This window comes from Molothrus ater, chromosome 22, assembly GCF_012460135.2.
Source record: "Molothrus ater isolate BHLD 08-10-18 breed brown headed cowbird chromosome 22, BPBGC_Mater_1.1, whole genome shotgun sequence".
Lineage (NCBI taxonomy): Eukaryota > Metazoa > Chordata > Aves > Passeriformes > Icteridae > Molothrus > Molothrus ater.
Window position 1 is genome coordinate 2,373,453 of NC_050499.2, and position 13,401 is coordinate 2,386,853.

General features: G+C 41.1%; 1 protein-coding gene across 1 annotated transcript in view; it reads left to right on the forward strand.

The window, feature by feature from the left end:
• Positions 1-13,401, forward strand: part of PKNOX2 (PBX/knotted 1 homeobox 2) — a 106,234-nt gene that overhangs the window by 75,978 nt on the left and 16,855 nt on the right. Inside the window, 3 exon segments of the mRNA XM_054517119.1 lie at positions 797-905; positions 7,095-7,234; positions 11,927-12,098. Of these exon segments, the coding sequence (XP_054373094.1) occupies positions 822-905; positions 7,095-7,234; positions 11,927-12,098 (396 nt within the window). The 5' untranslated portion in view covers positions 797-821.

The following is a 13,401-nucleotide window of genomic DNA, read 5'->3' on the forward strand; positions in this document are numbered from 1 at the left end:
AGAGAAAGCAGCAACTTCCAGAGAGGTTGGAGGCAGTGTAAGGACCATCTCAGTTTATGGGGTGTGCAAAAGCCAGGTTTGCTCCCTGGTTCAAATAAAACAAGAGTTTCCACATTTCTGTGCATTCAGTCATCATGGGTCAGTCACCTCAGCACAGGAGACAGCTGGGTTGGAGTGCACAACATAGGAATATGTTAAATAAAAGAATAAATAAATTTATTAAATATGTTGGTGAATCTCCACATTGGATTCTCAATGTCCCTTCTGAACTGAGCATGAGGATGTGACTGTGGTGACCAAAGGCAAAGAGACACATCATTTTGGGAGGGTTTAGTGTATCATTTAAAAAATGGCAAGTTTTGTATTTATGGTTTGTCTTTCTGCTTCCAGAAAAGAGGAATAGCTGGGAAGGGGATGGAAATCCCCATGTAGGCAGTGTGGTTAGGCATGAGGGGTGGAAAGAAAATGCCCTGGGCATGCCAGGGTTCACAGGGGAGAAGATTTCATGAGCTTCACTGATGGCACTTTCATCTCCAGTGCAGATCCCCCTGCCAGTGACCTGCTTCTCTTCCCCTGCAATGCATTCCTTATCCAAAATCACAAATCTCAACAAATCATCAGATCACAATAAGGCTCATCAAACCACCTTGAGTTCCTTCCAGGGACTGTGTGGCAGAGGGCAGTGTGAGCAATGTCACCTCTCCTTTCTGCCTTTTATTTTTCCTTCCCTTTCTGTGGGATTTCTCAGGGCTGGGGAGATCCCTGGTACTCCAGAGCTCTGTTCTGCTGCCCGCAGGTTCTCGATGTGAGGCCCAAGCAGGATGCACCATGTCTCCCCTGCACCAGCTCTGACCATGATGGCCACCCAGACAGTGCCTCCTCCTCCCTACCAAGACACCCCACAGGTGAGTGTCCTCCAGACCCCCAGGACCCCCAGCTCCTGCATTCATTGCCTTGATTTCCCAAATAATGCCCATTACAAAATATTTCATCCCAGAGAATTCATCTCAGAGACTGGCAGAATTAAAACCTCTTCTGTCAGTGTGCAAGATGGAAACGTTTTGGGTAAAACTATGGGGTTTTCCCATTTTTTGTTTTATGTCTTGTGCTGTGCCAAGGGAAATTTAGGTTGGATGTTAGAAAAATGGTTTTTTACTGAAAGAGTGATAAAGTTCTGGAATGTCTGCCCAGGGAGGTGGTGGAGTCCCCATCCCTGGGTGTGTTTAACAAAGCCTGGATGTGGCACTGGGTGCCAGGGTTCAGTTGAGCTGTTGGGGCTGGGTTGGACTCGATGATCTTGAAGGTCTCTTCCAACCCAGTGATTCTGTAATTCTCTAAATTCTGTGATTTTGGGGTCTTTGGGTCTTCTTGGAAAGCTGACACGGTGGCATGATTGCAACCAGCAGGTGAATTAGCTGGGAAGATGAAACATTTGGCTGAACCAGGACAGGTTTAGTCATAGGAATGGCCTTTGGTTTATTTCAATGGCATTTTTTAATAACCTGTGGCAGGGGAGAAAAAAAGATTTCATCTCCAGTGGTGCTCTAAGCAGTCAAATAACTTTTTCAAGCATCGTTACGGAGTCAAGTTATTATAAGAAAAAGAGTTTGTCCAAGAGAAACTCTTCTGGAGCACCCCAGAGGGCTGGACTTGGGAGTTGAGGATGGATTTTGGGGATGGTCCTGCACCCTGAAGCCTAAAAAATGGATTTTGGAGATGGTCCTGCACCTTGAAGCCTAAATTTACCCCAAAAAAATCCTGAGATTTTTTTAGGGATAAATTTATATCCTATTTCTGCTCTTCCAGCTACAATGACTGAACAGGGCTGATCTGTATTGTGCACTGAGCCAGCTCCACGTTCAAAGCAGCTTTTTTTTTTTTTGTGCTCATGTGGAAGATTTCAAGCTTTTCCTCATTTGCTGCGTTTCTCATCTGCAAGAGCAGAAAAATCTCCCCTCTGAACAAAAAACCAAACCAAAACAAACAAAAAAATCCCACCAAAAAAAAAAAAAAAAAAAAGAAAGAAAGAAAGAAAAAAGAAAGAAAAAAAGAAAATGAAAAACCCACCAAAAATCTCAGCCCCCAAGCCTGTCCTCTGCAAGCTAAAATAAATAAATTGACTTTTACACCCCCCCTTGAAGGCACCCGTGTGTCCTTTCTCCTCATTTCCTTCGGTGGGAAAAGGTCACTTCTCCCAAACGACACCTCGGTGGGGTTTTATGGCTCCTCCAACTTCTGTGTCATCATTTACTCGCTTCGCTGCTCTGCCTTGAGTAGGGCTGGGGTTGGTTTTTTTTTTTTTTTCCAAATTTTTTTTTTCCCCTTTCTCGCTTACACAGCGGGGAGCCTCGGCACCGTTTGAGTCCTAATGGGCAATTTCAGGGACTTTTAAAACAGGCGACATTTTCCCCGGCATCCTTTGGAGACGTCCCCTCTCCCTTCTCCCTCCCTGTCCCTTCTCTGCCCCCTCTTTGAATACATTGAATTTTGGGGACCCTCAGGAGCTTTGCTGACCAAATCCTCCCTTTTTTTACCTTATCAAGGAGGTTGCTCAAGCGTTTAGTGGGTTTGGAGGAAAAGCTGCAGCCAGGAATTGATATTTTTTTTTTCCCGCTCGTCTGCGACTGCTGTGAACTTTTCACCTGAAAATTTGGGATTTCTAGGGATCGGAAAAGCAAATTACACAAATTTCTTCTCCCCAGAAGTGGGGAAGAAACGGGGAGGAGCGGATAAATGGAGAAATTATTGATTATCAGAGCTACAATGAGCTCCTCCTCATCGAGGGAAGCACTTTGGGGAGAAAAGTGCTAAAAAAAGGGATTTGGGGAGCTTTGCATTCCTGTTTTACAGCAGAGGCTGTGCAAGCTGTCACCCTCACTGTCAGAAACAGCAAAAATGGAGCAGAAATGATGGGAAATCTGCCTTTTGGAAGGAAAAAAATGCTTCATTAATCCCTGGAATCTGTTAAAGGAGTGGAACATGGAGCATCTTTTACACCAAGCGTGATCTCATTGAGTTCTCTACCTGTTGAAAATTAAAATCTGCATTAAAATCAGTTTTCTGTAATGAATGACGACCAAAAGCTGAGGAAGAGTCTTCAGCCATTTCAATGGCAAAAAGAGGGTTTTTTAAAAATAGGTATTTTTAGCATCAAAAGTGGTAAAAGCAGCTTTGCCCTTCCAAAACAAAAAATGTTCCTTAGGTGGTCAGAAGAGGCACAAAAAAGGGAGGAAGGGGGATTTATTCATTTATTTATTCTAAAAATATATTGAAGAAAAAGTGTTGTTAAAAATTGGGTTAATTTTTCCTAAATTTCAGCACAGAAAGTGATAAAAAGCAACTTCTCCAAGTGGTTACAATAGGGACAAAAATTACCAATAAAGAAATAAATATCTCAGTCTAGAAATATATTGTGACAAAAATTTAAAAATCGGATGGAGAAGTTGATTTTTCATCTTTTTCAACACAGAAAGTGATAAAAGTATCTTTCCTCCTCCCCATAAGAAGTGGGGTTTTTTGTGATTATAACAGGGACATATATATTTAAATTTATTTACTTTATTTATTTAAATTTTATATTTAAATAAATATATATAATATAATAATTATATAATATATATAAAAATATAAATGTATAATTTAAATTTTATATTTTCTATATTTAAAATGTATTTTTAAAGATATTTTGAACATAATTTAATTTTTTTTCAACATTTTAGCATCTCTTTTTGTATTTTCTACACTTTAAAGCATTTTGGAGTTTTACAAATGTATTTTTTACATTTTTATGCATTTTAAATATATTTTTAACACATTTATAAAACATTTTTCGATTTTCACATCTTTGAACATATTTGTAACATTTTAAAACTTTACTTTTCCAATATATTTGTAAACACATTTTGAACATATTTGAAACATATTTTATCAAATTTTTAACCGTTTACATAATTATTGTCACCATTATAATTTTTTCCTTCACTGTTTTTGCTGCTTTTCAAACTTAACTTTTTGTGCTTTTTATTTTCCTTTTTCATTTACCTTTTTTCCCCCCCTGTCCAACTATTTTTGGCCATTTTCCATGGGAAAAAGAAACAAACCAAAACCCACCTGTGGTTTTTTTAATCAAAATTTACAACTTTTACACCCAAATATTTCCTCCTATTTCCCATTTTCCCACTACCAGGAACCTGCTGCCTTTTCCCTCCCCACCTGCTCCCCTAAATTCCATTTTTGGCTCCATTTTTTTCCCCTCCTCCCTATTCAGCTGCAAATCCCCCCCATCTCAGCATCCTCTCCCCTCTTTTTCCATACACTTGGAATTATTTTTGACTTATTTTTTGTCCTTTTCTTTAGTCCAAGGTGAGGTAATGGCTTCAGAGCAGCCCCAAAGGAAGCTTTTTTTTATTTTTTTTTGGGTAATAGCTCAATTAGTTGCAGACTTGGCTGGAAATATTCAACTTGGCAGGATGCAAAAAGGGCTTTGGGATCCTGGTAAATAAGTGTGATGATGGGGGGGGAAAAAAAAAGGGAAAAGGTTGGGGGGAAAAGCCATTTTTTCCCTGCATAAGTGTAATTTTCCATGGAGATAATAGGGAGAAAAAAAGGGGAAAAGGGAAAAAAAGATGAAGAGATATTCAGTGATGTGGCTGGATTATCCCAAAATCTGCTGCATTCTAGTTTTAAATGGAAAATGGGGGGGAAAAGGAGAAATCCCAACTGCTGGGATCAGGAGGGGAAGTGAAGCCCAAATTTCACTCATTTCTTTAGCACCAGGGAGGGGACAGAAATTGAACCTGTTGGGAGAGTTGGAAATCAAATAGAGCCAAGTGAATTTGCAGGTGCTGGAGCCCAAGTTTGGAGTTACGAACAATAAAGGAGATTGAAAAGAAGAAAAAAAAGTGGAAAAAAAGCGACAGCAAAAGGTCAGGCAGGAGATATTAAAGGCAAACATTTTAAAAGCAAAAGGTGTCATGATTTTGGTCCAGCTTGGGTTTATAAAGTTTTACATATTTTTGTATAAATATACATATATATACATTTACACTAATTAATGACACAATAATTTATGTATATGAAGATTTTTATATATTAACAATCACAAATAAATTTAAAGGTATATTAGCAAAATAAATAAAAAATACATATAAGTCCATTTCTGTATAAAAACATAAATATATAAATATAAATATAAAATATTTATAAATATATAAAAATATAGAAATATAAATATATAAATATATCAGACAAATGAATAAAAATATTATTTCTATCAAGACACAGACAGGAAGAAATAAATGTATTAGACAAATAAATTAATTATATATATATGTTTAGCAATTTTATATAATAAATAAATGACATATAAAATATATAATATGTAATTTTTATATCAATTTAAAATTAAATATTACTTAAAATTAGATATAATAAATGAGATATATAACGTTTAGCAAGAACCAGGGCTTCCTTTTGCTCTGTGCCTCGAGGGAAGACTGAACATTTACAGGTAAAAATAGGCAAATACTAATTTTTGCACAAATTTCAGCAGAGAGGCAGGCAAACCAACCACTTTGCAACAGTTTTTCACTGGGATTTTAGGCTGAAAATTCACTGGGATTTTAGGCTGGATTTGGGGTGCTGCTGATGCTCTTAAAGATTCATATTTACCTAAAATCATTGCTGTTTTCAAATAAGCAGAATGTTTGTGGTCAGAGTGATTTATTTCACAGCACTACACATCATTCCTGTGATGGGACCATCAGGGCTAAAGTTGGGTGATTTGGGCATGGGCACCAAAAAAAATATTGGAATTTTTTTGGCTGTCTTCTCACAGCTCTGAGGTGACTCATTGCTGGGCTTGGCGAGCTGGAAGAGGCTCACCTCATTTTGGGATAAAATTGAAAATGACTCTGTCTAGACAGTAATACCTGCTTTGAAAGGGCTCTTGGCAAACCATGGTGCTGCAGCTGATTTAATCTGGGACTTGGGTGAAACATCCCTGCCTAAATTACCCCACACAATAAAGATGGTGGGAGTTTTTTCCTGTATTAACCCTGGTGAAAAGTGGGAAAAGTGGGGGAAAATGTGGTGAAAATCTAAACCTTCTCTTTCCAGGCAAGGATAAAATGCCTGGGTATGTTTTACCTGCCCCACCAGAGCGCTGCACCCTAAACTCCCAAAATCCTGTGCAGAACACTGGGAAACCCCTCAGGAAAGCACAGCAAACCCTGTTTGCATTTTATTTTATTTTATTTCACATTGTTTTTCCCCTCTCACCTTTATTCCCTGCCCTCCCCAGATGACAGCCACAGCCCAGTAAAGTCTGGAACACTGCATCCTGAACTCCTCAAATTTCATGCAGAATGCCACAAAGCCCGTCAGGAAAGCACAACAAACCCTGATTTTATTTTATTTTATTTTATTTTATTTTATTTTATTTTATTTTATTTTATTTTATTTTATTTTATTTTATTTCATTTCCCATTCTTTTCCCCCCTCTCCTTTATCCCCTGCCCTCCCCAGATGACAGCCAGGGCCCACCAAAGCCCAGAGCATTGCATCCCGAACTCCCAGAATCTCATGCAGAACGCCACGAAATCCATCAGGAAAGCTCAACAAACTCTGTTTTTATTTTATTTTATTTTATTTTATTTTATTTTATTTTATTTTATTTTATTTTATTTCACATTATTTTTCCCCCTCTGCTTTATCCCCTGCCCTCCCCAGATGACAGCCAGGGCCCACCAAAGCCCAGAGCACTGCATCCCGAACTTCCCAAATCCTGCGCAGAACACCGCGAAACCCGTCAGGGAAGCTCAACAAACTCTGGTTTTGTTTTTATTTTATTTTATTTTATTTCATTTAATTTCATTTCATTTCATTTCCCATTCTTTTCCCCCCTCTCCTTTATCCCCTGCCCTCCCCAGATGACAGCCAGGGCCCACCAAAGCCAGAGCACTGCAGTCCCGAACTCCCCAAATCCTGCGCAGAGCGCTGTCAAACCCAGCAGGAAAGCACAACCAATCCTGTTTTTTTGATATTTTATTTCACATTTCTTTTCCCCTCTCTCCTTTGTTCCCTGCCCTGCCCAGATGACAGCCACAGCCCAGCAGCCCACCAAAGCCCAGCCCGTGCACCTCACCACGCCGGCGGCAGCCGCCAACGCGCCGGTGCCAGCCGCGGGTGGCGACCCCCAGGCGCAGCTGGAGGCCGACAAGAGGGCTGTCTACAGGTGAGGCTAGATAATTGCATTCATTAATGCCTTTTAATTAATGGCTTCGTTGTTGGAATGCATCAATTATTGCATTATTGTGGGTTGTTGCATCAGTTCGCCGATGCATTAATTAATGCATCGGTTGCCGGGTTGGTTGCTTGATGCATTCGTTGTTATTATGCATTATTAATCTGCTGTTCTTCTAATGCATTAATTAACACAGGAGAAGGGGGGAATTAGCAATTAGCTCCTTTTTAGCAATAATAACTATTGATTGTAACATGTGGTGATGGAGCTCCTTCGTGGATGTTGTTCTGCAGCATCTCTGCCCCTTCAAAATATTTTAAAAAAACCCCCGAATTTACCTTTTTGGGGACAAAGCCATGTGACTTAAGGCTGAACAAGGAGTGAAGTCACACATTAACCTGAAATGTGCAGTTCCTGTGTCTGTACAGGATGTGGGCAGTGATGGGCAAGGGATGGGTGGCTCCTCCAGTTCACTTTTTTGTCAATTTAGGCATAATAATATATAATATTTTAATATATGCAGTAATGTTATTATATAACTACTGTAAGTACTGTTTTAATTATGTAAATAGTATAATTATATAAGTAATATGTAATTATACAAGTGATATGTGATAATTTACAAATCATAGAGCAATGATGCAAGAGAAACAGTATTCTAATATAATTAGGATTAAAGTTTAAGGTTTAGAATTAACCTATCAATGACCAGGGCTGTGGGGGCTTGTGAACCAAAAATTGCAGGTTAGACTTGAAGGAAATAAAATATTTGTCCTACAAATATCAAATATTACAAGGCTGAAAGGTCTGAAAAAGTGGATGAAAGTATGGAATAAACTCACTCTTTCCATGGAAAACTCCAAGAATTATTCACTGCAGGTCTCTCAGTGATGGAAATAATTTCCTCAAAGCAAAAGAAGCCATTTGAGGGCAAAACCACCTTTTTTTGCCCTTCCTTGAGGAGTTCTGCAGCATTTGTGGGATAAAGGGAAGAAAACGAACCCCACCCTTGGATTTTCACAGCCTTAGTTGGAAGGTCAAAGACATGGAACAAACACCTTGTGGGAGGTATTGCCCCAGAAAACTGGGGGGAAATTGCTGTCCAGCTCCCTGTGTGCACTTATTGCCCAAACCTGGATGCTTATTTTTGGGTACTAACCAAAACAAACCCACAAATATATTTTATATGAAACAAATATATCCTACTATATACTTATGTAATACATTATATATATACATAAAATTAACCTTTTTTTTTTGCTGAATATCTCCCTATCCAGTGGTTCAAATGGATGGTGGGTATGTCATTGGGTATCAAATGCACACAAGGATTTTTCTTAGCTCTCCTAGGCCCATTTCCCTCCACCCAAACAATGGATTTTTGTTAATTTTTAATAATTGCACCAAGGCAGAGGCATTGGCTGTAAGCATCAGTCGATCAAGCTGGAGGGAAATTGCTGGGAAAATGTGATGAGAAATATAAAAACCCATGGACAAGTCACCCTGCCGGGTTTTATGCCCTAGCAGGAGTTTATCACCCGTTAAAAAAATAGAAAAAAGGGAAAAAAAATCCTTCCCCACCCTTGTTGGTGTGGGAGCAGCTTGGCAGGGACTGGTCCAGCAGTGCCACTTCTCAGCTGCAATTTTCTCCCAGCTAAAGTGTTTTCTTGACTTTATGCAACAGTGGGGCTGGGACTTCCCAATGGATTTTGGGCCAGAGAAGATGATGCTCCTGAAGGGAAATGATGCTTAAACCACCCAAGCACCACAAATTGGGTTTTTCCAAGTGGGAAATGCCTGGATTTCTTTGCATTAAGTTTGATGGGAGGCTTTTTGTGGTGTTATTTTTTGTTGTTTGGTTTTTGGGTTTTTTTTTGTTTTGTTTTGGGTTGTTTGAGGTTTTTTTTAGGGGAAAAGGGGTGAAAAAAAATAAAATTCCTGTTGTGATGTGCCTGCTGTGCTGCTGGCTCGGCTGAGGTGGGAAATTAGGCCATTAGAGGAATTCATTCCTCTTTATTAGCCCGTGTCGAATCCTTTTTATTAGTGGCTGCAAACGACCTCTCTCCTGCAGGAAAATGTCAGGGCTGGTTCAGCCCTTTCATTTGGAGGATTCCCTGGCAGAAAAAAAGCCCAACTAAACAAACTCAGGGTTTTTTTTTTTCCAAAACTGAAATCAGCAAAAGCAGATTTTTCTACTCCAAAATTCTCCTTTCTGCCAGAGGGGTGGTTTTCCTCCTCTGTAACACCCACAGTGGGGAAATCCTGTTGATTCTCCTGTGCATCCTGGATATCCATCCATTCCCTCCACTGCAAATTTCATGGCAAAAAGGGGCTCCAGCTCTTAATTTTTATGCCACAACCTCCACCTGCCATGGTGGGCTGTCCTTTCCTTTGCATGATGTGAGCACGGAAAGGCTGGAAATGGAGAAAACGTGGTTTGGGTTGGTTTTTTCCCATGCAAAAATGAAAAAAAAACCCCAAATTCCACAATAATTCCACATAAAGCTCATGGCAAACCCCCAAATTCTAGCACTCCTCGGGACTGCCCTCCTTGGTGCCCTCCTTTAACCCATCCCTGGGGGTCTTGGCCCCCTGATTTCCCCTTGTGTTTGTTTTTGTTTTTTTTTTTTAATACAGATATTTTAAATTTTGGGGTTTTTTTTGTTAGTTTAACGTTATTTAAACATTAACGTTTATTTTGTTTTGTGTTTATTTTATTGTTTTGTTTCATTTAATTTATCTTTACTTATTGATGGATTTGATCGGATTGGATTCCACTTTGGTTTTTTTATTTTTATTTTATCTTAGGTTTTAAATTTTTTATTCCATTTTATTTTCTGCTGAAAAGCAAACCGTTCTCCCCATGGCCACGTTCCTTCCTCCTCCTACTCCCTCCTTTTGGCCAGCCCCAAACCTCCTGGGAGCCCAGAGCAGCACTGCCCCCATTATCAATACTGAGGAGCACGGGGTGATGTTGGCCTTAATGCAACCCCTCAAAGAAAAGGGGCTCAAATTGCTCAGGGGCTGCAACCCCCCTTCCCCCTCCCCAAACCCCCATCCTTGGGGATAATTCCATACCTCTGCTCCTAATTGTTGGAGCAGCTCTGGAAATGGCAGCAGGCACCTGCTGCGGTGCCACCGTTCATAAGTCCCAATAATTCAACTTTCCGCCTGGAATTTGCCTTTCATATCCCTTGGCTAAGCTCCAGCGGGGCGACTGAAATTATGAAATGATTTCCCCCCCTCGCCACTCTCTGCTCCAGCCTCGGTGAATCTTGCATTAAACCAGGATCAGGACAGATTAAACTATAATATGCTGTGGTATTAGCAGCTGCAAATGAAGACTTAGCCAAGGGGTTTAACCCCTTCGCCTGACTCCGACTCAAAGAGGCTGTCAGGAGGTGATTCATAATCATCTTTCGGGCCATCTTTTGGAGATAAAATGGTGGAGCCAATCCCATTGTGCTTGGATAACTGGAGTGCTGTGGGAGGCCATTCCTGCAGGAGCATTTTGCATCTCTGCCTGGAAAGACTCCATAAAACATTTTTGATTTGAATTTGCACAGCTGGAGGGGCTCATTGAGTCTTTCCCTAAGCCGTGGTCTTCACCCCTGTATTGTCCATGCGCTTTGGTGCTCTTTGTGTATTTGCATTTTGTATTGCATCAACTTGGCATCATCATTGGAGAGATTTGGATTTCAAGGAGAACTATAAATCTTTGTTTTCAAGATGATCTCATGGTAAGAAAGAAGTGGTATTTGACCCATCTTTGTGGACTTGTCAGAGGTGCAAAGAGACCTCTTGGTGGGGGAGCAACCCATAACAAGGTTGGTCCATAGGATGCTGCAGGCAGATAGAAGTGCCATCCATCTCCAACCAAAAGAGATTTTGAGGTGAAATATTACCATCCATGAGCAGGTGCTGATGTCCATCCTTGAAAGGAAAAGCCACTTGGACAGCAGATGGTTCCAGGACATCTTGGCTATGTCCAAGACTTAACCTTTTTGCCTATTTAGGAAACGCTAACTTTGTTGCAATGATGGAAAACACCAAGATATTGGAACAAGCCTGATGGAGGAGATACTGAATTTTACAATTTTTAAGCTTTTTTTTTTGTTGCTGAAGGAGATCTAGAGGGACCACTTCCAGTGTGACTTGGGAGTGAGGTTTGCACCAACAGGTTCTTAGAGACTGGGAGGGAATGGATGGATGGATGGATGGATGGATGGATGGATGGATGGATGGATGGATGGATGGATGGATGATGATGGATGGATAGATGATGAATGGATGGATGGATGCATGGATGGATGGATGGATGGATAATGGATGAGGGATGGATGGATGAGGATGGATGATGGATGGATGGATGGATGGATGGATGGATGGATGGATGATGGATGGATAGATGATGATGGATGGATGGATGCATGGATGGATGGATGGATGGATGGATGGATGGATGGATGGATGGATGGATGGATGGATGGATGGATGGATGGATGGATGGATGGATGGATGGATGGATGATGGATGGATGGATGGATGGATGGATGGATGGATGGATGATGGATGGATGGATGGATGGATGGATGGATGGATGGATGGATGGATGGATGGGTAAAGATGGACATGAGACCTAAAACAGTGGGAGTTATGGGTGCTCTCCTTTGTCCTCTGCAGGCACCCTCTGTTCCCGCTGCTGACGCTGCTCTTTGAGAAGTGTGAGCAGGCCACGCAGGGCTCGGAGTGCATCACCTCAGCCAGCTTCGATGTTGACATCGAGAACTTTGTCCACCAGCAGGAGCAGGAACACAAGCCCTTCTTCAGCGACGACCCCGAGCTGGACAACCTGGTATAGGCGGCTGGGGCGTGGCAGATGATTTCTGGGGGGTGTTGAAAAGGTAGGGGGTGAGGAACAAATGAAGATCTACAACCATGTCTCTGGGCTCTGTAGTGCTGGTCATCTTGGCAAGGTTTTCCACAGACCTTTTGAGACCTTCTCCAGGACCTTCTTTGAGACATTTTCCAGAAGATCCCCTGTAAGAACAAGCCCCCTGTCCCCTTTTGTCCCACACAACCTCCATGGGGTCAACGAGGTTCCTGAAAACAGCTGAGGTTGCTGGTTGGTTTGTGCCCCAAAACTTGCAGTCTCTGTAGGAATTACTGCTCCTCAGTGCAACGTGCAGAAGTGTCAGCATGCTCGTCTGCCACCATCTGGTTTGAAGTGTCATGGCCAGCTCATGTCCTAGAAGCAGGGCAGAATGATAACTTTTTCCATAAGGTCATGGATCTCAACAGTTTGGAACACTTGAAGCCACTTTGGTGAACTTCCTGCTGCATCAATTCAAATTTCCTACTGCATCCATTGCTGCTGGATGGTGCCTCAGAAGACTCTGCTTTGGATTTCTCTTGTGAGGACCTCAGGAAATATCCCCAAATCCTGTCATTTTGTCCAGGAAAGCCTCCACACATGGTCTCCATGGCAAACGTGGGTAGACAAGTTTGTGGCACCGTCCTGATGCTCCACAAATGGATTTTCAAGGTCTGAGAGGGAATTCTGTGCACCTCTGATGGTGTAAACAGCAAAACACCTCCCCTGAGGGACTGTGTGTCCCCTGGGACTTGTAGCAGAGGGATTTCCATCCCAAAAAAAGAAGCAAAATCAGGCAATTCACAGGCTCCTTTTTCCAGGTATTGCAGATATCAAGGAGGTGATTTTGAATGATCACATATCACAAAGGGAAGAACTAGCAAAACTTACCTAGGTGCAAAACCTACTGTTTTTTAAAAAAAGCAAGAGAAGATTTGAACATGAAGTGAAATCCCACATGTTTGCACCCAACTTTAACTTGTGGAGAAGAGTTTTTTAACATCCCTAAAACAAGAGTCTGCAGAATGCCCTCCAAAAAATTTGGAGGCCAGGCAAAGCCCCCCTTTTACATATTGCTAAACTCATTTTGCAATAACTTGTAGTCAAGAACAGAAATTGCTCTGGGACAAGCAATCAGAAAAAACCAAACAACTCACAGGAACCCAATAACCTAAACAATGTTTGGGATTATTTCAGTCTTTGGACTAAACAAATGCTGAGGTGCACCAACAAACCCCCATTGCATTAAATTGCATAAAAATGGGTGTAAGGGTCTAGCAGGAGG